Source organism: Argiope bruennichi, chromosome 3 (genome assembly GCF_947563725.1).
Source record: "Argiope bruennichi chromosome 3, qqArgBrue1.1, whole genome shotgun sequence".
In the NCBI taxonomy this organism is placed as follows: Eukaryota; Metazoa; Arthropoda; class Arachnida; order Araneae; family Araneidae; genus Argiope; species Argiope bruennichi.
In genome coordinates, this window is record NC_079153.1 from 68817049 (window position 1) to 68843249 (window position 26201).

At 27.5% G+C, this 26201-nt stretch overlaps 1 protein-coding gene across 2 annotated transcripts; it reads right to left on the reverse strand.

Moving 5' to 3' along the window:
• Window positions 1-1864: 1864 nt before the first annotated feature.
• Window positions 1865-26201, reverse strand: LOC129963091 (probable ATP-dependent RNA helicase vasa-like). Of its 2 annotated transcripts, XM_056077140.1 has the most exons (14): window positions 26024-26201; window positions 24332-24375; window positions 22564-22607; window positions 18821-18882; window positions 17095-17274; window positions 15789-15863; window positions 12887-13510; window positions 12468-12769; window positions 10101-10388; window positions 8457-8766; window positions 4361-4460; window positions 4003-4273; window positions 2442-2552; window positions 1865-2134 (listed from the first exon to the last, which is right to left on the reverse strand). In XM_056077140.1, the coding sequence occupies exons 2-14, from the start codon at window positions 24371-24373 to the stop codon at window positions 2030-2032; spliced, it is 2514 nt and encodes an 837-aa protein (XP_055933115.1). In that variant the 5' UTR covers window positions 24374-24375; window positions 26024-26201; the 3' UTR covers window positions 1865-2029. The 2 variants fall into 2 exon arrangements, with proteins under 2 accessions (XP_055933115.1, XP_055933116.1); XM_056077141.1 differs by lacking the exon at window positions 15789-15863.

Sequence of the window (26201 nt, forward strand, 5' to 3'; positions counted from 1 at the left end):
TGTTCAATATGAGCACCATTCATCACATAGAACACTTCACTCATCAGTATGACTGGAATAATTGATACAACAGGTCCTTTATTGAAAAATCTCAATTCTGGACTATCATTTATATCCCACCACAATTAGGATTACATGTGATACTTTCACATGTTAAACCAATTCTCAACTTATGGGAAACAATTTTTTTTTCCCTAATTAACAGCTGAAAATATAGAAAATTATAATTTTACATAATTGTTAGCAAATGATTTAATATAATTATTAGATGCATTCAGAGCTCTCTACAACTTCATTATTCATATAAAAAAAAGTTAATAGAATTTAGAATGCATCAATGGCATGTGTAATGTTCATGCATGCTAATCTTAACTCAAAAGTATTTACTCATGCAGAATGCTTTCTACTTTCATGGTTTTCCCCCACAGAAGTTTAAACAAAATTTCAAAAATTGCATTTTGGGAGTGAAATTCTCATAAAAGTAATGACACAAGATCAAATGTTTTGAAGAAATTTCAACTTGGGAAAAGTTTACAGGACTCCAATGACTAAATGGGTTATGAAAAATTATTCAAAACTTTACCATAATTTAAGATAATAAAAAAATGGACCTTGTAATTTTGATCCCCTGGCAGATTAATGAGAGGATTTTGTCTAACAATGCCAAATTTAATATACATCAGGTTTCCATACACACCAGATTTTTAGAGACACTAAGGTTTGAACTTGGAGTCTAACAGCCCTAGGACCAAGAACTTGCACCATTAAGCTTGCCTATAAATAACCAGAAATTTATATAATTATGCAAAATATTGATTGTCATTAGAAAGACAGTCAACATACCAAGATCTTTTTTTGATTCAAGAACAGTTGGAACAAAACGTTTGTATCAAATTAATAACAAAACTACACCGATAATCAAAGGTATAACAGAGTTGGAAGAAGCTTTTACACAAAACAGAAAAGTTTCATTCAAAAAGACAGAATTTCCTACGCAGAAACAGAGCATGCGATTTTTTCACATTATTAGCAAAATACCTAATAACACAAAAGGTATCGCATTAAATGTACATCCTTTTCAATGAGAGATTACCCAAGTTTAAAATTTCAATTGATGCCATTTTTAAATATCTTATCTGAATTATTTGCTTAGTCTAGAGAGGTTGTTTCTTGAAACTAAAAGCAAACATAAAAAAGTATTATAACTTTCTCTTTGAGATTCTGATATATTACCACATATCTAAAATTTCGGAATTTACAAGTTGAAAGAAATATGGTCTTGACAATGAATTTTTAATTAAAAAGCCATTATTCTCACTCACTCCTGATCTTGGTTTTATTTCATAAATATTAAATATGATAATGGTATATAACATTAAAATCATAAAAGTAATTTTCTTCCCTGGAAGTATAAAGCTAAAATAATTATTTCTATAACAATGATACAGAAAGCTATATTTGCTTTAAAATATAAAAACATCCAATATATGATTTATATATACAACTGCGGGGGAGATATTCCTTGAATAGTCTTTCCATTTTGCAGAAAATTATATTTCCAAAATTAATAATATAATCAAAACCTCACATACTAAATCTATATACACAATGCTATTCATAACCTTATTACATATTAAAACTCGTATCTCTTTAGCAACAAAAACAATAGATTTCCTAAAATTAAAAGCTATCAATATATGTTACAGATATAAATTATAAATGGTTTTATCATCTATAGCTAGATTTATTATTGCAACATGAAAAGAAATTAGCACAACGAGATATTTAATATCTGTGGTACATTTTATCAATACTGAGTAACAAATGTATGGTATAAATGTTAAGACAAAGGGAAAAGCAAATCAAACATATGAAACAGTTTTATTTCGACACGAAATTTTCAAGAACAGTACAAAAAATAACTTCCATACACAGAAACACTAATGGAAAATATATTTGCCTTTTCTTTACATATAATACAATAAAAGCAAATTAAATCAAGATCTTCTGAGCACGGTGACAATTTACTTTAATCCCATCCATCATCATCACCAGCTGCATCATTGAAAGTAGATGTAGGCCCACTTGATACATTATCAAAGGCATTATCAGCGTTTATTTGTCTACCTCTTCCCTAAAATCAAAGCAAGATTTTAATATCTTAAAAAAGACACATTAATATTAATATGGAATTTTTTTAAATGAAATAATTTGAAGTATGTGTAAAAATTGAGTTTGAATATGCTACTATAGTGACAAAACTGACAAATAAAATAATTGCATGCAAGAACAAATAATTCATTAGAAAGAAAGATCTTTCAAACTTTTTTTTAAAAAATCAAACAGCCAAACATTTTAAAAATTAAAAGCTTTTTCATTTACTTCTTTTTCCTCAAGTAAAATTAAATATCAAAATTTTTAAAACAGCATAAAATTCTTACTTTATTACGGACATCTCTACCACTAAAACCACCTCTTCCACTAAACTGTACAGAAGAATCACCAGCCAGATCAGCTTCTTCTGATAACCAGCTAGGAACTGGTTGTTGTGCCTAAAATATACACAAGTTCAGTTAAGTACCAGGGATGGGAGGGGGGGGGGGTGAAATGAAAATCAAAGTACTGTTTGTTACAAAAATAAAATTTTGTAGAAATAAAAAATTTTTTGATTAAAATGACTCCAAAACACATAAATGTAACTATACAGAATCTAAATACAATATCATGTAATGCAGATTATGCATCAAGCAAATGTGTAGATTGGATACCATCCATTTTTAATTTTATACACAAAATTTATAGAATTCTAGTAAATTTTCAAAAGTCATTATTACTAGGTAAAATGTAATTTACATAACTGATAAACTTATACAAAGTATATTTTTATGATGAATATAAATAATTCTGGACTCGCAATTTTTCTTCCAAAATTCACTGCTTTTGCATCTCAACACGAGCAAAGGAATGCACAAGATTAGAAAAAGTACACCTATTCTTAAATAATGTTTACTCAAAATAAAGATGAAGATGCGTGGTGTTGCTGTTCTACAGACTGCCACACCATGGAAATCATGGGATAAGCAGCTGGTGGATTAACATTATGCACAATTTTAGGGGTTGTGATTTTAAAGTCTGCTTTCTTAAATTTAAATGGCATTTTAAAGGATTTCAAAATTTAATAGGCCAGAAAAAATTAAATAATGAAATGCAATGAATATTCATCAGAGAAAAGGATTAAAATATAAAAAAAGGAAGTTAATCTTACATAAAGCATGCACAACTGCTAAAGCGAAAAAACGAAACATCAAGATTTTTTTTTTTTTATTACTTCAAATTGACATTAAGGAATAAATTCCTAACTTCCATTCAATCCTTCCTATTAAAAATCAATCTTTTCTATTGAAAGCTATTTCTATAGCCTACTACCATAAACAAAGACATTTGGTGGGAAGAGTGCTCTTGGTGAACAAACACAGTACAAATATTTCATTTAAGATTTTTCTTCTACTGACAATGTTAAAATCATGAAACTACTTGAGAGAAAAATATACTATGTAAAAAGTCTGTCTACAATCAATTTTTAAAAATTTTGTTCTATTGACAATTAAGGTTTAACTACAATACAAGTAAAGCAATAGTAAAATTTTTCAAGAAGTGTGCCCATTCTGCAAGAAAATTTTTGTATTAGTTGAAGACTAATCGCCTTCTATTTCAATTTTTTGATGAAACAATAGAATAGTAAGAGAACAAAGTACAATGAGAATAGAATAGCATAAATCTTCTAAAATACGTGTTGTTACATGTCTATCAAACTGTTTATAGATACTTTGCCAAGGAAAACATTAAGAACAAGATACAAATTTGAACGGAGCATTTAATCTTAATTTACAATCTAAGCAAACCACATGGTCACGAAAAGTGACCAATAAGAAATGTGCCCTAATAATCTTAGAACAGTATAAAATTGATTTCAAAATCAGAAGAAAAAAATGATAAACTTACATCAATTAAAATTTTCTTTAATGACCAAACTAAAGGCCTGTCAACATCAGGATCATAAAAACTAGTAGCTTTACCTAGATTACCAACTCTACCCGTTCGGCCAATTCGATGAACATATTCATCTATTGTTTGGGGTAAATCATAGTTTATGACATGCCTTACATCTCTGATGTCAAGCCCACGAGCAGCAACAGCTGTTGCTACAAGTACAGGCATTTTACCAGATCTGAAATCACTAAGAGCTTCTTCTCTCTCACGTTGAAGGCGATCACTAAATTGGAAAATAATTATTTAGTAAAAGTAAATTTAAAGGAAATTGATATCATTGTATAAAAAATAAGTTTTCAAGAAAAATTACCCATGGATACTTGTAGTAGGAATATTAGACTGTGAACAGAGAGAAGCAATAAAATCAGCATTTCTTTTTTGTTCAACAAATACCAGAGTTCTGTCAGTTCCTAAAGAGAAAAAAGAAAGGGCATAAGCTCTCATAAGGCATATTAAATGCTTAAAAATTCAATAAAGCAAACAGAAAATAATTCTCATGCTCTGTAAATCCAATGTTCATTTCTTCCATCAAATAAATTGTTATTACTTAATATGGAGCATTACTTATCCAACAATGAAATACACAGATTTTCTTTTCCTTTCGGCACATAGCCCTGTTTTGTATTCATACAATAAGAGGGGGAAGGAATAAACAACAACAAAAAAATTGTTGGTAAAAATGTTATACCCTTTTAATGAGTTTGAAGAGAAATAGATCAGCGTATCAGATGATTAATTCTTCAATAGGGTGCATAGCGAGAAACCATTGCAAAAATTCTCTCTCCGTAGTGAGAAACCATTGCAAGATTTTGAACACCTTAGCCCCAAAAATTAGGCACCTTTGTATAAGTATGCATACATAAGCTGCATATTTTTTAAGCATAGTATTTCTTTTTTATAATACATCATTTTTATTGAAAAAAAAAATTCTTCAAGTAATTTTAAATGCCCTTTTAAAATTTTAATATTTATATCTGTATTTACACAACATCTTCTATTGTAAAATTATGCCTTTTTGGATTTGACAAAAGCATAGAAATGATCATAAAAATAAAATATTTACACCTAAAAAAAACACATCAGTTTTTAAAAGATTAACAATAAAGATCTGTGAGCTTTTTAAACATTTCTTAAGATATCTGATACATCATTTCTGAAAATGTCAATAGTGATGTAGAAGCTCAGCACAACCACAAATTTCATATTAGATTTTTTTTATAGGTAACAGCAATTAAGATGTGACAGGACTGGGATGGAAAGAGTAAATTTCTCCCTGCACTTACTCATTCTGTCAAGAAATTTTATTTGCAATCTTATAAAGTTAAGAACTAAAGCATTCCTATGGCTATCATCATACAATTGGCAAAACTGTTACGAAATTGATGATAGAACAATGTTATGCTCTAATTAAGTTTTTAAAATCATTTTTAATAGAAAATAATAGCAGCATTCACAAATGATCAGACTAAAAAGAAATTGTCTTATCACCTCTTAATTCTAAAAGTGTAGCAAGTTTTTTCTGAACATTTAACATTCCTAAAATTTAATGAAAATCTGTTTAACCAATAGCAAAAATTCTTACTTAAATAAAATTACAGAAGAAACATAGTAAACGGTGGGGGGGGGGGCTCTGTAAATTGAAGCAAAATGTAAATAAATAGGCCAGAGCTCCCCAAAACTTTCTCAGATATTGCCAACAAATGCCTTGTATGGCATTGGCGTACAATAGTTACAAAATATTAGCACTAGGTGCAATTTTAATTTTTTTTTTTTTTTTTTACTGATTCAATTGTGTGATTGTTTCCAAGTACTCTGGGATTAATCTGTCATGCGGGTGAAAGTATAAGAAAAACAAATTGAATTTTAGATGCATTCTTCTTAATTGATTAATACAAAAATTTGACTAAATCCTACGCTTATAGTGCCAAAATTACACACCAAATTCGATATATTTAAGTCACTGCATTTTTGAGTGATCGCGCTTCCATATTTCTAAAAGCATAGACTGACATACGGTGAGCCCGTTGTTGGATTGGGCTCAAAATAAGGCAAATGTTTATATAATAAATATTAAATCTGTGTACCCTCTTCATTTTGTAGTTATCATGCTGATTTATAATCAAACACACAAACAGATTTTCCTTAAGCGGATGTTAATGAAAATTTGATCGAAATCTACAATTTCAATAGCAAGACCGTATACCAAATTTCATCTATCTAGTTTCAAGTGCTTTCTGTAACCAACAGACATTTTCTTGAAAATGTCTTTTCGAATTCAAGGACGTATAAAGTGTGGAGATTCATTAAAATCTCAATTTTGAATTTTTTGAGGATTCCAATATTTTCTCCAAATTTTATAAATGAAAAAGTAAAATGCCAACTGAAGTATTTTTTTAAAAAAGTCTCTTGAAGCCACTGCGAGAGAATATATCACATAAAAGCAAAGGAAGCATTTTTTTATTTCTTTTGTTACAATTTTACTGCAGTATAATGTGCAGTATAATAGCTGCAGTATAATGTGATTCAACTATGCAAAAAAACAATATTATTTTGATTTTCATTATAATAAAAATCTTTGCTATAAACTGTGACTAAAACTAATTTTTCAGAAATTTTTAAAAAACGTACAAATTTTACAAACGTACAAAACCGAACAAATTTTTTATTATTCAAAGGCTATTCTTTTTTAACATTTAAAGACGGTGTTAAAATAATTTTTATGCGATAATATGCTTTGATGTTATGATGGTTAATTTGATGTTAAAATACTATTTTTAAACTTTGAATTAAAAGTTTGCGAAATCTATTCTTAGAATGTCTCCAAAACCCGAAAAATAACTTCCAGAATTTCATGCTCCTAACTTCAATTGCTTTCGGCTAAGTGTTGCTCAGAACAAGACTATATATAAAGAGATTTCATTAGGTAAGAAATTTCTATAAGAGTTATAAAAAGGAAAGAAAAATCATAGAGATAGAACCTAAATCTAGAAATATATAAGTGTAAAAAATATTTTAAAAGAAATTCAAAAAAGTTAAGTATCAAATCCAGCAGTTTCTTTTTTTCTTAAAACATATTTTGAAAGATTAGTCTAACAATTAAAAATGTTCAAATGAATGAGGACATAATAAAAATTTTAAAAAAATCGACAAAACATATAATAATTGAAAATTTAAGGCTTCAAGTTAAAATTTCATCTTACTACATTTTACACGATTGACTAACGTTATTACATACCGCAGTTAATTATAATTCAATATAGTACAGTTGAACAGCTGTAGTAGTTCGTTCAAGTGATTGCTCAAAAATGACATATTAATGAGAATAATGATCGAAAGTGTTTTTAAAGCAGCTTTATCCATTTACATCGTTTTGGCGCAACATCCTGCTATTATATTTTTTGTTGATGAGGCCATAGTGCATATTCATCTTTAACACATAAAAGTTTAAATATATACTTACCAAGCTTAATTTAAATAAATTCTTCAACATCTAAAACATTAATAATTGAAATGTTTTTCAATTCACAATAAGTATGACATAGTATGTGTTTCATACTGCCTCTTCCAGATAACTACTCTGAGTACTTTATTAAATGGCAATGAGCATTGTTGAAGAAAAAAAAGAGGGGAGGGTGAGAAAAGAAAAGGGGGAAAACAGAATCATTAAGCGTTATCTTAATATGCACTGGAAGTCCTGGAATACTTTAAATTCTTCCCTTTGCTGGTTTTACTTTTTGATACATCCGGTAAACAAGCCATTACAAACATGAATTTGAATTATCGAATTCAACTTATGGGGAAACAAAACAGAACAAATAGCTTTCTTTGTCTTCGCATGAAAATTAAGCACTTTTCATGACACTACACACCCTGTTCAAAAACTATAGTCTGTATTTTCTGTAGGCAGTTCAAGGTCACATTTTCTACCACGTTACTGGTACCAGACAACCAACAAGGTAGAAAATGTGACCTTGAACCCGCCTACAGAAAATACAGACTATAACATGGTTGCCACCACCTCTCACCTTTTGCAAATTAAATAGAAACCATCTGCTATTTAATGCATTTATATAAAATATTTAAAAAGAAAATTTTGTAGAGCCATGTTTCATATTCATATTTGACATTCTTTGAAAGGAAGATTAAGAGCTTCTATAGAATTTTTAAGAAAACAACTTGTACATCAATTGCATTCAATATAATCATAATTCTCATTACCTTGTACATTACTTATTTATTGCAATTGTTTTAGCATTATTGTGCCTCACTGTATAGACAGAAATAAAAAATATATTTGAAGAGATTCTTTTTACTTTATAATACTTTCGTCAAATACATAAGTTTTTTAACATTTAATTAAACACACATAAATTCTCCATTAAATGTCTTCTAAAATCAATACATACCAGATTCTTTCAAAAGTGATAAGAGTTTTTGGCGTTTATCATATTGCTGGACTTTAAAAAAAGTTTGTTCAACATCAGCGTTAGCAGCTCCTACTATACCAACAGTTAAAAATAAGTAATTATGCATAAACTCGGAAGCCATTTTTTGAATTTCTTCAGGAAATGTTGCACTAAACATAAGAGTTTGTCTAACTCCTTTTTGTGGCATGGAAGAATGCTCAACCATTTTTCGGATAGCAGGACTGAAACCCATATCCAACATTCTGTCTGCTTCGTCAAGTATTAAATATCGAAGTTGCGAGAAAGATACCTAAAAAAAAGAAAAGGCTCGTTATAATTTTATAATTACATATATCATATAATACAACAAACATTTCAAGATCTCAATTTCCACATAAATGACTAATTAGAATTCTGGTTTTCTTTAAGTAGTATAATGGCTAGTTTGAAAATAAAATTTACATAATTTAAAGTATGAAAAATTAGTATTTTCAATACTGGAAGTATATGTCAAATCAATAGAGCTTACCACAATCATAAAAAAAGTACATTTTAAGCACTGTTTTGCAGTTATGTGAGCATGTTTATACATTTAAAATAGTTCTATCAAATCTTTCAATCTCTAGTAGTCTCTTGATAATTATACATTTTCCAGTTTAAAATCTTTTAAAGTCAGAAACTCCTGCTTATTTTCAAGAAATAATTGAACATTTTTCCCATGGAAAGTCCACACAATAATGAAACTTAAGTATCTTAGCAATTTCCAGTTTTAATTAAATACTGTCTTTAGCCTTATAAAACATTTCATCTGTTATAATATAGTGTTCCTATTTACATGGAACCTTAAATTGCACCAACTGGAGAAGAATGACTTAACTCTACATTCGATCTAAATTTGTTCATACCAAATGAAAATAAAAACATTCTATACTCTGCATTCCAAATAATAATTGCTTCGAATACTTTAAATTTAAACAAATAAAATTATTTGAAAGTATTTGTTATAAAAACAATTTTTATTCCATTCATATAAATTGATTTTAAATTATATGAATGATCATATTGTGTTTATGTTAATGTCCTAAAAAATTCCTATAACTTTTAACAGCTTAGTTTATAAAATAATTTACTAAAGTGTTAGGGTAATAGCAAATAAATAACAATTCAGGTAATTTTAATAAGCAACTCATTTTTAAAAAAAAATTAACTATTTGTTTTTAAAAGATTGATAAGTTGTGCTTTAAAAGTGAGTGAATTAAATTTTTGTAAGCCTACACAACTGTTGCATGCTTTTGATTTTCAAATATTTAAGCTAACATATCTTAAGTGTTTATATCTAATGAGGAACACAAAGAAATTTTTTTCATGAATATGACTAGCCAAATAATTTAAAGCATTTTATATTAAAGGTGCAAAAAAAAAAAAAAAAAAAACTAATATTTCTGGAAATTAAATTTAAAGATGTTGCTAGTTCTTTGTCACTTATAAGGATTCTTATATTATATAATTATCAAATAAAAAAATTATTTTAAAACCATAAAATGAATTTTATAATTCTTACATTTTTGCTTTCTATGTTCTCCGAGATATTAAAAAAATAGTTGGGAAGTTAAAAATGAAACTCAAGCCAACTATTCCACATACCTTTCCTTTATCAACAAAATCTAAAAGACGACCAGGTGTAGCAGCAAGTATGTGACATCCCCTTTTAATTCTACTTGACTGGTAACTGGTAGATGTTCCGCCATATAAAACTTCAGCCTTTATTGTGCTGTCATAAGAAAATTTGCGAGCTTCTAAGCCTATCTGTATAACTAATTCTCTGGTAGGAGCAACAACTATGGCTAAAGGTTCTTGAGTCATCTGATCAGCATTATTTGGCAAATTTTGATCCATAATTAAATCGTTTACTATAGGAATTAAGAAAGCTGCCTGTAAAAAAAAAAAAAGAGTATTAAAGAAATCATCTAATTATATCAAATTTATGAAATGGAGTGAAAGTTCAAATATATCAAACTTAAAACTGTATAAAATTACTAAAAAGATTATGACAAAAAAAGCTATAACAAAATCATTGTAGTTTTAATAAATTCTACATTTCAATTCAAGTATATTCTACAATGCAATTTAATTTTAAATAGTCAAATTTTCAAAATTATTCCTTATTTTATAGAAACTCTAGATTTTTGCAAATTAGGAAACTTAAAAAAATTAAAAGACATCTATTATCTGAAATTAATTCATACCATGGAAGAGGAATTTCTACAAAATCAGAAATCAAATCTAATACTTCAATATTAAATAGTTCTAAATACAATTCAAACTATAAACTGAAATGATTTCAATTATGAATGGTTATTCCTAATACTTGAAAATACAGTTGTGTCTTGTGAATATTTTTGATGAATATCATCTATTATCTCAGTTTCTACTTTAAATTAAGAAAATTTTAACTCCTTGGCAGTTTGAAATACCAAATGTAAGTAATCAAACTCATACAAGCTTTATTAGCAGGGTAAGTCCAATGTAGGGGATTACTAATAGACACAATATTAAATTGAATATTGCAATATACTTTTTGAATAATTTTTTTCCTTGAATTTCTTGAAATAATTTTTAATTTCTGGAATTTCTAAGTTTATTAAATAACTAAATAACATTTCTGATTTGCAATTAGAAATTTTGAACTTTATTTAAAGTAAACAATTATCTTATACATTAAGTTTGCAAAATGATAAAATTTCAAATCTTAGAGTTGTTGCGATAAAACTGTCACTTCAAAAGTAGAAATCATATCACAGCTGTATTACGAAACTAATGCCATCCCATTCTAAGAGGAAAGAGTCCCATTTTCAATTCCATTAAAAAGACTTATCTAGCAATACCTTCTCATCGTTACGAGAAAAACTTATTTCAATGAACAAGTTTTGATTCTATTTGATTTTGTCTTTTGATTTTTCCAATTTTGACAGCAAGGTAGAATTTGATGAAAAAAAGGAAAAGAAAGAATAAAAGAGACCAGTTTGGTTTAAATTAGTTTATACTAGAAGAAATGTATATATTTTAAAAACATCCAGTTGTCATTCCTGCATAGAAAGAGCAGATTTATTTATTTTGTATCATTGATTCTCACCAGAGAATCTTGAAATTAGTTCTTGTTGAAACAAATTCTTCTGAATAAAAATTACAATGTTTCTTTCATTTGAATTCTCACTAGAGAAGCAAGACCAACTGATGGTCTTTGAAGTTTTAAATATTCTCATCAGAAAAAGTCAGCGATCATTGAAGTTCTGTAAATAATTGTCAATGTAGATATATAAGAAAGAATTTATTAAGTTTAAAAGTCATCTTTTGGTTCTACAACAGGCAAATTTTTTAATTCTACAAATCTGTAGTCTCTTTTGAACTTTATATTCATTTCATTTATATTGATGCATTCATTTATATATTCACATTTTATATTTATATATTCATAGTTTTTATTAGAAATAAAAATTCTTTTTATGCATATAATTAAGAAACTTTGAATTAAACTTTAGGATGATTATCGTATTAGTCATACATGGCTAAATTATAAGACAATTATGAAAAGTAAATTATCACCCTATTATGCATGAATATAGTAAAAATGTTTTAATTAAACTAGAAAAATAATCATAGCTGATGATTATTTTTCTAGTTTAATTAAGAACTAGAAAAATTAAAGGTACAGAAGTAACACGCCTTTCTTTTGATCTGTGCATCCTAGTTCGGGCATGGTTGTTCTATGCCCGAACTGTAAATGCCTATGCTGTAAAAAGGGGTTGTGCAAGCGAATGTGACACATAAAGTAGCTAAGTCATACTCTTGGCCCTACTGAAAAAACAAGGAGACGCTCACTCGGCTTAAATCGCTGACAAATAACTGTCAGTGGGCTTGTAAAGTGCCGTAAGTCGCAACACAACAGAAAAATAATCAAATTATAGAAGCCTTTAAAATTCTAAAAAAAATTAAATGATAAATCATGCTTACAGTTTTACCAGAACCAGTTTGTGCACAGGCCATGAGGTCACGTTTCTTTAAAATAATGGGAATGGCATATTTTTGAACTGGTGTAGGTTTTTTATATTTAGAATGTATAATGTTGCTCAACAAATGCTGGTTTAAACCAGAATTTTCGAAAGAGTCTATTGGCGGTGGTGGATTTGCTCCAGAAACATCCACATGAATGCCATCATATTTTGAAAAATTTATTCCAGTAGGAACACCTTGGAACAAACTGTCAGCATCGTCAGAAGGATCCGGAGGAATGTATGGAGGTGGTTTTGGTTTACCTACAAAATCAAAATAAAATTATAATGCTAGTAAAATTAATAAGCTTGAAGAAAAATTTTGCTTTCTAAAATTAACAACTAATTTTTAAAATATATTCATAACATTCTACTTATTACCATCTTCTCCAAGAACTTCTTTTGTACAATCACGAGCCATGTGTCCCTCTTCTTGACATTTGAAACAGGTCCCACCTCCTCCTCCTCTTGGCCTGTCATTACTTGCAGAATTAGGACAATCTCTGGCCATATGACCTTCTTCATTACATTTGAAACATGCTCCTCCAGCACCTCTGGATCTTCCACCACTTTCTGAATTCGGACAGTCTCGGGCCATGTGCCCTTCTTCATTACACTTATAGCAAGAACCTCGTCCACCACCTCCTCCTTGAGATCGTCCAGTGTTGTCAGAATTTGGACAGTCTCTAGCCATATGTCCTTCTTCATTACATTTGTAGCAAGCCCCTCCTCTAGACCTTCCCCCACCACTCTCTGCATTTGGGCAATCTCGTGCCATATGTCCTTCTTCATTGCATTTATAGCAAGAACTACCACCACCTCCTCGAGATCTTCCTGTACTTTCTGAATTTGGGCAGTCTCTGGCCATGTGACCTTCTTCATTACATTTATAACAAGCTCCACCTCTTGAACCACTATTACCACCACTTCTTTTAGTGGGGCAATCTCTTGACATGTGTCCTTCCTCTCCACAATTGAAACAACCTTTACCACTTCCACCACCACCTGCACATATATGCAAAAAATAATTGTTAGTACAATCTGGGAAGTAGAAATACATCACATCAAAATATCTATTTAAATATTTGACTTCGCAAATGATTTTGTACAAAGAAAAAAAAATCATTTTATGTATAATACAAAAGCATACACTTTTTAATAAACATTTTTTTTCTAATTAACTTTTTTTTTTACCATAAACATAAAATCTTTATTATAAGTCTCAAAAAATGTTTATTAAATACAACTAAAAGAATAGAAATATAAGAAAAAGATTCTTGTAGCAAGAAAAATTTTATTGTGTATTTGCTTTAAATATCTATATCTAAATAATTTGTAATAACAATCTGAAAACTTGAAATTTTACAGTTGCATTTTTGTGCCAAATTTACAATCAATGCAAGGATGCATCTTTTACATGTAAGGTGTCAAACATTACATATTAATACTTCAAATGCATATAAAAAACCTAATAAATCTTTTTAACCTCAGCAAAATAAAATGACAATCGACATAATTCTATTTCAAGTATATTTGTATTTATATAGAAGAGAAATGGTAGAAATTAAGAATGAATAAACTCCTGGCAAACATTACATAGCCAAATAATAATAATAATAATAATTGAAATAACTATTATATAAAAAATAAATTTTTCTAAAAAAATTCCCAGTAATTTTTTTTTATTGTAGATGTATCTAGTACATAAATACAAACCAATTTCTATAACTTTTAAACTAATTCAACATATCTAAATCCAACAATTTTCCTTGAATAGATTTCAATCTAATGAAATAATAACAAGGAAAATACCTATTTTATTTTAGAGATAAACATTTCTTAAAGAATTAAATTTTCCCTAAATACCAAAATCTTCCAGCTGTATATACACAATATCAAAAAGCATTAAAAACTTTTCCTGCTACAAATTTGTTTAACTCAAAGAGGATGAGTAAATCAATTTGAGATGTTATTCCACTGAAGAATCCCCCCATCCCCAAACTGAAAATAAGATAGATAATGGCAAAGTATTTGTAATAAATATGAATAAAATATTGAGTAATTCAAATTAGTTTTTAATAATTACTTACAAATGCTGAATTTGATAGAAGGGAGCTTTCAAAAATTCCATAATCTTAACACAACTTTGTAGAAGTATTTGGGATTACAACAGATAATTTAAAGAGCTCCCCCCCCCCCGACTTACAATAAAATATAAACAGCTTCAAGGAATAATTTTTAAAAGAATATCTAGAATTCCTTAGTACTTTAAAAACATCACTGCATACCTATAAACAGATGTAACAAAATAAATTTATATTTCCAATATTTTGAAATAAAGCATTGTCTTTTAAGAACAGAACAAGAGTAGCTTTTATTAAGTAAATTTAATACCAATCAAAATTTAATAGTTATACAATATTTTTTCCCTTGTAAACTAATAAAATATTCCCTCTCCCAGAATATATCTACTGCATAAAACCTGATAATTTTACATTTCAATACAACTGTATACATTTTTATAAATGTAGTAAAGAAAACAGAAGAAATTAAAAATATCTAAGCTTAAATTCTTTTTTTAAAAAAATTAGTTAATACTGATTTTAAATAAAATGTAAAGTTCACTAACTTAACATTAATTATAGGAGACTAGTTTGAAAAAGCAAAAAAATGGAGTGAATATAAATTTATGGATTAAAAGTTATGGTATGATTTAATTGCATCAAAAAAGCTGCCATCGCAATCCAAAAACAATTGCCCAATGTTCAAAATATTAACAGCCTACTATGTACTAAAACTCAAATTATTAAAATCCAATTCTAGTTCTAAATAAAAATACAAAAACATAGGAGAAAGCACATTTTGACACAACTCATACAACATAGAGATGAACAAATAAGGTAAAAAAGCAGATTTTATGTTCTATATTAAGAGACCTAAAGTACAATTACAAACCAAACTATTCAATTTAATGCATTAAAATTCTAATTCTAAAAAAGCAAAGGCAAATGAAAATCTTTCCTTTAAGAACAATCAATGTTCTCCTACATTAATATACTTCATTAACAAATTGAAATATATATAAAAATTGCAACCAGAAACAGTACAAATGAGTTAGAAATAGACTTTCAGTAAATTATTTTACTTCTCTAGTATTTCTGAAGCTGAAAAGCATAGCAAAAACTAGCATAAAGCAATCCCACCTATCACAAAGCAAGGGAAAGGTTACGATGCAGGGCAACGAGAAGCTTTAGATTGCAACAAGTAGCAAGTTAAAATATACCTTTAGAAATTCTGTTGAAATTAGAATTTCCATTTAGACCACCTCTCTTTGAGAAAGATGTTTGGGATGAATAGTCTATAATTAAATTGAAAGAAAATGCAAAATAAATGTTAGTAAACAATTTATTTCTACTCAAAAAGTTAAAATTATAACCATTAGTCAACAGAAAGTTCATACAAAAAAAAATAAAACTTAAGAAATCCAAAACTATTATAAAGGAAATTTTCAGGAGAAAATGTGGAAGTCTCAACCCCTTCCTCTTTTAAATAATTAAAGTAATGCCTGCAACTTTCCTTTGACAATCACAATCTTGCAGAATAATTATTCTCATCTTCACTTATTAACAATCAAATTATCAAATGAGGCGAGTGAATAAGAAATAAGAACAAAAATGACAGTATATTAGCAGTATATGTACCATTCAGTATAAGCACATGTAAAAATTCTGCTGATTTGAGTCAGTAATAAAAGTTAAAAATAGACAAAGAACCTACAAAAATCAATTAGGTAAAAGACTCCTTTAATAAACTTAGAACAAAAAATTAAACAATTATGACTTTTCATGTCAAAAACCAATATTAAGTTAAGTTCAATTATTTCAACGTCATGTTAAAATGTAAGGATCCAATTAAATTTTTAGTTTATAAATTAGGCATAAAAACATATTCTAAATGTTTTACACTTGTAAGAATAACAGTGATAATAACAGACAAGTTATTTTGAACAATACCAATGACTGATTCAATATTTATACAGCCGCTTTTAGTGAGCAGTTGTTCACCCATCACCTATATATTTTAAATAACTGACAAAAGTAAAAAAAAACAATATCTGAACCATATCCACTGTACTGATTTCATCAATTTCTATTTTATATAAAAATTCAGACCTCAAAATATGCCATCAAGGGACATGACTTCATCTCCATTTTCGCGATATATTGTAAAGCAAAACTGGAAACCCCCAACCTCAATACCTGGATAGATTACAGCAATTTTTTTGCTAATTAATTTAGCTATTTTTCAAATATAACAATGTAATCAAAATGCTCAAGCATTATAACTGTACTTTAAAATGCTCCGGACTGTACAAACAGTCAATGTTTGCTTGTGCACTTTTTTATGTGTACATCGATTCTGAAGGGTATATACATTGTATTAACTTTTAAGATGAAAATGGAAAAGGTCAGCCCAAAAGGTTAAATAAAAGCTTTAAAATTTTCAGTAATTAAAGCAAGTTTTATCAATCTACCGTTACAAACTACAAAACTAATAAATTTTATACACAAATTAAAATCTTTTTTTACCTCTATTGGGTCGAGAATCGTAATTATTAGAGCTTTGATAATTACTACTTTGATTCCAAGAACTTTCATTATTTGAAGATGGTGGATCATTCCAAGAGCTCTGATTGTTAGTTGATGGACTTTCATCCCAATCATCTTCCCATCCAGATTGATTAGACTTCACACCATTTGATTCAGAACCTATAGAGATTTCATGAAAATATACAACCAGCAAGAAAATACAAAATATCAAGCCAACCAAAAAACATAGCAAAGCTAAATTATGATTTTTTTTAATGAAAGAGCAATAATTGGTATATTTTTAAACATAGGACAATTCTATTAAAATATATTTTAATCATTACTTTTTAATCATGAACTCAACAAATTACATTACAGTAAAATCTCACTAAGTTATCACTCTGTTTAAGTTTTCCTTTGGTTCTGAGAAGGTGTTGTACACAATGTAAAGTAACCTTCCTTTATCTGCCAAAAAATTTAATTTTATTCTGGATAATTTATCAACCACAAAAATGGTCAAAATCGATCATCTCTACTTTGCAATGCATTGTGTTATCTTTCCAGCCCTGCCTGTCATTTTAAGAAAGCCAAGCCTTTAGCAAAACACATGTTATCAGGGAAAGAGCATGCATTAAATTTCACTTTTTGCAAAATCAATTTTACAGCAGAAATTAAATTTGGCTGCAAAAGCATTCTGTAAAACTGCAAAAAAGGTTTATCAAAACCAATGATTGGTATAAAATGCTTAAAGGGGTAGGGAATCCATCACAGACGGTCCACAATACGATAGACCATTTATTTCCATCAAAGAGCAAGAATTATCAACATGAGCAGATTAACTGGTTGCTAGATAATCATCATTTGACAATAAGAGACATTACGGGACAAGTTCCTATATCATTTAATTCTTGTTCCCCATTTTAAATGCTCATTTAGGATTGCCACAGTTTTTTTCTCAAGTTGTTGAAATTTATTCCAAAAATAATAATGTACTCCAGAGGCCCAAAATGCATTATTACTGGTGATGGAACTCAGAAATAAGCCTCTGATTAGGAAGCAGCTCAGCAATCAAGTGAATTGTGCTTGAAATATGAAGCAAGACCAAAGAAGATCATTCTAAAGTTGCTAAAAAGTCAAACTACTGTTTTCTTTGATTAACATTACATTGTGCATTATATATTCTTATCACAAGATACATAATAAGAAACTGCTATAAAAATTAAGCACCTTAATAAAATAAGCAATTTTGCACATGCTTGCATAAATTAGTGCATTTTCTCAGCATAGAATGTTTTTGGTTAATAATAATGCAATATTTTAATTGAAAAACTGTCATCTAAAAATTTAATGAACTTTTATAAAAATAACAAAAATCGTATCTTTTTCAATATTTTTTTTAAAATTAGCTAATTGCCAGCTAATCTGAATAGATAAATTACAGTGCATTGCAGTTAGAGGACCTTTAGTTGTTGTTATTGCATTAGTAAGTATTGCAGTAGTTACACCTTTGAAGGAAATGCAATAAACTGACCAATAAATTGATACCTTTTGCTTTACACTACCATTTAAGTATTTTTTTTTCAGTTATCAGAGTTATATGCTAGTAAATATATTATGCTTATTTTCAATATATTTTCCAAAAATATCTCCTGCAATATACTTTTACATTCCTACAATGACAAATTTATAAAGAACTGGGAGAAAGGACAAAAATAAATAAACTTACCAACTTGGGGCAAGGATTTCCCTATTGAAGACATGTTTGCAAAACCACGTCCTCTTCCAACACTAAAGAAAAAAAAAAGACTTATTTAGAGACCATTACATATAATAGGCATTTCAAAATATCTGAAACAAAATGCAAATATTTTAGATTAAAAATTATGATGGTAGTCTAATTAAATCTGAACTGCACCATCATTTACACAGAAAGTTTAAGATGGGTCTGTACAATTCAAAGCATCTAACAATAAAAATACAATATAAACCAATAAAATATTTAAAATTTTAAGTATATATTTATTTCTTAAAATACTAAACATAATTTGCATATAAAATTCTAAGGCTTTGTCCCAAACTAATTATCAAATGAAGACACTAAAATTTGACAATGGAATTGCATAACATTTTTATATAAATGAAACATTTTTGAGATATGAAGTTAACATTTTTTGTTAGGTTATTGCAAAAATTGTATACTGTACAGATTTGATACAAGATGCAAAAATAATATAGCTTTGTAATGATAAGCGACTTTCAAAAATAAATAATTGAAAGTCACTTATTCCTTTAATATCCAAATTAAACAGCAAAAATTTAATACAATTAGTCAAAGGAATAATCTTCTTTAATTAAAATAAAAGATTGTCTAATGGCTCTAGGTCAGACTAACTCATATTTCTTTGAAATTTTAATTAAAAATAAACATCTTAATATTATGATAATTTCCAAAAATATTAAAGTATAAAAATGTAATTCAAAGATATGTATTATTTTGAAGTATAAATTTTGTTTCAATCTTTAAAAATCTATTTCATATTAAAAAAATGAAACTGCAAAAACATAACAATACATGAAATAAATTAGCTTTCATCAATATGCTACCTCATGCAGACCAACTATAATTAAAAGATTACTTTAACTTTCATTGTAAACAAAAATTGGTAAATTATTTCCTTTCATAAGAAATGCTGACAATTTTAAATATGAAACACAATGTTCTTAAGGAAAATAAGAGCATAAAAAAATTTCAGTAACTTTTAAAAACATTAATTCAACATTTCTGTATTTATTTATGGTAAATATGATCAATATATATGTAGAATATCCACTCTAATTAGGATCCCTAGAGTTATTTTTAATACTATTAGTCTTATGCATACAGGGAAAAATGGAACAATAATTTATTTCCTCAACTATTACAATTAGACATTTTTCCAACTACAAAGTTTCATCAAATAAGGCAGCAAAATGTATAAAATCACTAACTTTTAGAAAAGGATTAATTTTTTTAAGCGACATTTTTATATAGCCCCTATAATGAAAAATTATCAATTTATAAAATGTTTTTCTTACATTTAATGGTGTATCTTTTAAACTTACTGATATTAAATATATACATGACTATTTATTCATATCTCTGACTTGAGAAAGAGGATTTCTTTGCAACTTTCAAGGACAATATACATATTTGGAAAGATCATTAAAAGGAAGATTTAGGAAATAACATGTATTTCAACTTTCATTAAAATTTTAAAATGATTCAATAATACATTAATTGAAATGCTTAAAAACTTATTCAAAATGAACATCTTCAGCACTTATACAATACATGTGCATATGCAACCAAGTTAATAACACAAGACTTGTATAGACAGGCTTTTCCTTTTTGGCAGCAATGATTGAGGACATGTACTGCCAAAATCAATTCATCATTTAATTTAGAAAAAAAATTAAAATAACCAAAAAAATTGGTCATCATGTTGATAAAATAAAATTCTTCATATAATGTTATATAAAATAAAATTCACGAGTTCCACAAAATGTCATATGGCACATTCATAGAAAACTGCCAATTAGGATGAACCTCCAGTACAAAGAAAGGATTTTTATCATTCTAAAACTTATAATTTTAAAGATTAATGTTTTTATCTCAAAATTACATTTATCTGACCAAATTGCATTGCAGAAGGATTTGATTTTACATAAGGTAGGGCCCAATTGTAAAATTCTAAATGTCGATCATATAATTGCCTTTGTATTTGTCGTAGGAATCCATGCACTTCACAATACTGTATAGATGCTAGTTATTACATTTTAATAATTTCTACACTGAAGATTTTAAAATTGAGTGCAGGACTAATTGTTCACCCACTTACATAAAGGTAATTTGAAAATGACAATTTCTACATCACACATATCATGCCTCATCCTCACTGTTCCTCTATGGAAAATAAAGATCCTGCAATTTATAATCACTAAACTATTTTGTAAATAATTTAGAAAGGATGCTGGAAACACAGGAAAACAGCATTTGTATTCTTCAACTGGCAGGCATTATGATTACATTCAGTATAAATTGTTAACACATCCATACGTTCTTTATTCTGAACATGTCATTCTTTAGAAAGCACATAAGTGTGAACAAGGAAATTAATCTTCTTGCTCAGATTTACAGTACTTTTTTTGAGATATCTTAAATGTTCAATTTCTAAAGTTTTTTTCAGAATCTATCAAAATGAACAACACTTTGCGAGAAAAGCAAATTTCTTTCAAGTCACAATATTTGGATGAGACAATACTAGCTAACCATTTACATACGAGTTTTTCTATTCTGAGTAAATCTGCAACCTTGAAATAAATGTTTCCATCTGAATTTATGACTATTTCTCCTAAATTTAAAAATGAGGATATCTTTACAAATTTTATAGATAGAAATTTGACACTTAATACATACATAGACGAATGCAATAGAAACATTTTACTCATACACTTTCGCAGTGAACACTATATGAAAAATTATTTTTGCAATATTTACTATCCCTAATTATAGAAGTCGAAGTGTTTTCATAAAATAGTCTATCTTTTTTAATGAAACTTTGAATGTATGTCTAAGTATAATATGTAGGAAAATAAAAGCTTATTCCATTTCTTTGGGACACCCTGTATGTATCTAAAAAGAAAATTTGTCTAAATGAAGTAAATAATTATATTTTATATAGTTTGAGTTAATTAATCTTCTGATGAATTATGAATTTAGATTTTGCACAAAACCCAAGTCCTGTATAATATTTTTGAGGCTTGTTTAATATAATATTTTTGAAACATTAATGACAAAAACTGTTTTAGGAAAATATGCATATCAATATTTATTTTATAAAAATAAGATTTTAGATCACTGCATTGTTCACCATACAAAAAATACACCTATTATCACAGATTATCTCCAAGAATGACAGGCCTGAAATTGTTGACTGCCTTAAAAGAAGGATATTTAAAGGTTACAAATTTGTCTGCAGACTATTGTAACATTCTTTATATAGAATATCAAAAATATTTTCATAAATAAGATTCATAAGACTGATTCATAAATAAGATTCATAATTTTTTTTCAAAAATGCATTTACTGTTCGAAACAAATGATTATTTATATCAATTAAATCCCTTTAAAAATAAAACTGAGAATTGAATTTTATGTTGAATCAAATTTTTCATGAATAATTCTTTCAGATATTTTATAAATAGTAAAAATATATTCTGCTCCACACATAAGATTTTGGTGCTAACAATTCTATTTTTTATACCACATTTTAAAAAATACATGTACGACTAAAAAATTTGAAGCTTAAAATATTTTGCAACAGAAGCCATTAAGACACAGAAACAAATTATTTAACAAAATTTTCTTGACTACTAATCTTGGCAAACCAGCTAATTACAACAGAAAACTAACATTAGGTATATACTTACAAAAAGCCATTGGTAGCAGAGTTTCCAAAACCATTTCCAGAAAACTAAACAAGAGAATACACACAAAAAGAAATTATTCAAACTTAACCCACATATTGTTGAAATTTAAGAAATTTTATTGTGTAATAAAATTTTCAAATATAGATTCTTATTTTCTATTATATCTAATCATCATTATATAATTTGAACATTTAATTCATTATAATTAAAGGGAAACTGATAAGTTTACATTTATTCCATAAAAAGTTACTCTTTTTCAAATAATAAAATTCCTTTTAAAATCAAGTATATCTTCCAATTGTTATGCATTTTTACTTTCTACATTTTCCCCATGGGAGGAGATTAACATTAGTTGAATCAAAAATATGTTATGAAATTTATTGGTTAAATTTGTAATAAAACATCCAGCAATTCAAATAGAATAAATATGAATATAAAGCTAAATTTGCTAATGCTTCTACAATAGTAAATAATTGAAAAATTTACAGAAAAAGAAAATTACAGTAAAGTAACTGAAATTTCATTTATCATTGTCATCAAAATACTAACTAGCTGGATTAAGATTATGGAATCCTTAACATCAAATCAACAAAATCTGTAATGCGTGAAAATAAATCACAGAAATCTATCCATAAACTGTTAGATAACTGCTTTAAAAATGAAAACATGAGAAATTACCTTTAGATGCTTCAATATCTAAAGTACAGATAAAAACAAAAACAATGCTAATCATAAATGTCATCTCAATCCAGTAGATAGATAACTTGGGTACTTGCGTATTAATTCCACCACAGCTACAGATTTGGCGGGTTTTGCGCCACTAAAGAGCAATGTTTTGATTTGAAATCAAGTGTTTTATTTTATGATTTGTCGCAAAAAGTTTACGTGTAGGTTGGCGGCACTTAAAAACCGCCAAATCTGTAGCTGCAGTGGCGTTAATACGTAAGTACCATAAATTGTTAATTTAATCCTTTATGTCTAGTATTTTTGAGAACAATTAATTTTTCTCCCCTCATAGTAAAATATTGCAATCGTGATTTTGTCCAAGTTAGATATTCCTAAACAAGTTAATGGGAACAAAGCATGCATTATCTAGATTTTAAAATCAAAGTAACAATTTTTTTGCAATTTGTATCTTCTCTTTATTTTCAACTCAAGGTAAAGAAATCAAAAATAATCTATAAACTTTAATAGTTTGTTATATTTTTAAAATCTTCAAACCTATCCAAACTAAAGTTTGTTAAATGATTTTCATCCAATTTTTTAAACAAAAATTATGAATTTATTTTTCTTAGTTACTTCAACATATTGGTTATTTAAATTAATTTGGGCATAATAAGCTAATATTCAAATACATTAGTTAAACGATATTTGTAAGATTTCATCTCAAATAACCAAAATTATATGCAATAACACTATTTAAAATAAAAATAACTATTTCACATTTTTTCTTATAGTAGCTTCAAAGTAGCATGTTAATTTACAGATGTCATTTCACAATAGCTTTTTATATACTATCAGTTAAGGCTGTTAAATTGATTTCTTTAAAAGAAAAAAAACTTTAAAATTCATAATAGTAATACTTGTGAATAGTGCAAATCAATTACAGATAACCTTTCAATGAAGTTTAAATGATACATCATTTCTTTAATATTCTAAGATGAATAAATAAAATATGGAATATCAAAAAAAAAAAAAGATTAAATAAGTCAAATTAAAGAAAATGACTGAAAACGCCCTTACTGATAAAAAACAATTTTGAACTTACATTATTTTCTGAAGGCTGCACATCACAATCATCATCCCACATGTCTAAAAATAAGAACAATTTAAAAATTACTACAATGCATATAATCATATACAAGACACACATACACTAGAAGTCCAAACTTTTTAATTATAGGGCAAATTTTCAGGGGGGGGGGGATCATTTGCCCAAGATGTTACATTAATAATTATGACAAAGTGAAAGTTCACTTAAAGAGTATTTAGTTAGCAAACATAATAAATTTACTTAATCCTGAATATAAGAAAGGCATTTACACATATATTTCAATAAAATTAAGGCATTTTATATAAAAAATAAATAGACAAAGGTCGCAAGTTAAAAAAAAATTGAGTAAAAAAATTAAATATATCAAAATTTTATTAATAAAAAATATGAAAACCAATTTTGAAGAAAGAATTTTTTAATGCACAGCATATTGTTTCTCCTTACAAAATCTCAATCACAAAAAATGTTACATTAAGTAGATTAGAATTACTCAATGCATTCATATCGCAAAATAAAGTTATATAATCCCAAGTTGTAGAATTACACATTACTTATGGCATTTATTATCAAATAATTTAACTAATTGTTTTTGACACAAATATACGTCAATCCTAATCTTCATTTGGTGCTGTTGATATATATATTTTTTAAAAATCTAATTAAAGTGAAATCTTATTCACTTCAACATAAGATTTTACAAAATTTACGATGCAACCATTTGCCTCTCCTTCGATAGATATATACGTGTCATTGCTGACTTTAAAAAAAAGGAGACTTGAGAGACTACAAAATTATTCCAGAATTAAATGGTTAAGCATTTTACATTTTGTAAATTAATGTCCAAATAAGAGAACTTTCCCAAACTTCAGTTTTTAAATCTCCTAATTACCTCACAAGAAATTTATAACAATAAATACTAAATCTTAATTTTAATATCACATTTTAATCTTAGAATTGATTTAAAAAGTTATTCAAATTTCAATTGTTAACTTTAGAAAAAGTTAAAAAGAATGCTTGTCATAACAAAGGTATAATTCACAAGTATTTTAAGCACAGATGTAGGTCAATAAGAGCAGTTTTTTGTGATTGTTAAAATATTCAGGGAATTTAAAGAAACTTAATCTAAGAAAAATCCTAATCTATTATATGCATAAAGTAATTGAAAGAGCAAGGCCAAACTGTTATCCATTTATAAATATGAAGCAACATAAAATTTCTAGATTGAATAAAAAGTAGCAATTAGCTTTCTAGAGTACTAGAAATGAATACACAATTTTGAAAACTTAATACATCGTAAAATCTGATATCTCGCACTACTCGAGACTCTAGGATCTTAATTAAATTCAGACTAACTCTGGAGAGCTTCAATCACTAGATGCAAGATTTACACAAGCATTATAAAAAATATAAATAATACAATTCTGGATTTAAACATTCTATGTTACGGTCAACACACACTTGAATTGTATACTTCGCATATGGCAATTTATATGTAAATACACTATCTTTTATGACAACATTATAAAATAATAGAAGCTTCCATATTCACAATATGATTAAGGAATAAAGAATCAAAAATGCTTTTTAAAGTAAATAAGAATTCCCTCTCTAATTTTAGGCCTAAGTTTGAAACAGGGGAAATTCCCGCTGGTTCGAGTAATGTTAGTGTTTTAAAATAAAACTTACTTCTTATTTACCGTACGAACAAAGATTCAAATTCAAAGAACTCGCAATGTCAGAATATACTATTATATCTAAAATCAATCTTTAATGCAATTGGCCATAGATAAAGATTGAAATCCCGCGAACCAAGTGAAATAAGAATTTCACAAAGAACGAAATTTTACTATCTTCAGAAAATGAC

Coding starts and splice junctions, on each gene's coding strand:
- LOC129963091 (XM_056077140.1), bottom strand. CDS start 24,373: ATGTGGGATGATGATTGTGATGTGCAGCCTTCAGAAAATAAT. Junction 17,275..18,820: donor GAAATCCTTGCCCCAAGTTG/GTAAGTTTATTT, acceptor AAATCTCTATAG/GTTCTGAATCAAATGGTGTG. Junction 10,389..12,467: donor AAACTGGTTCTGGTAAAACT/GTAAGCATGATT, acceptor TTTTTTTTACAG/GCAGCTTTCTTAATTCCTAT.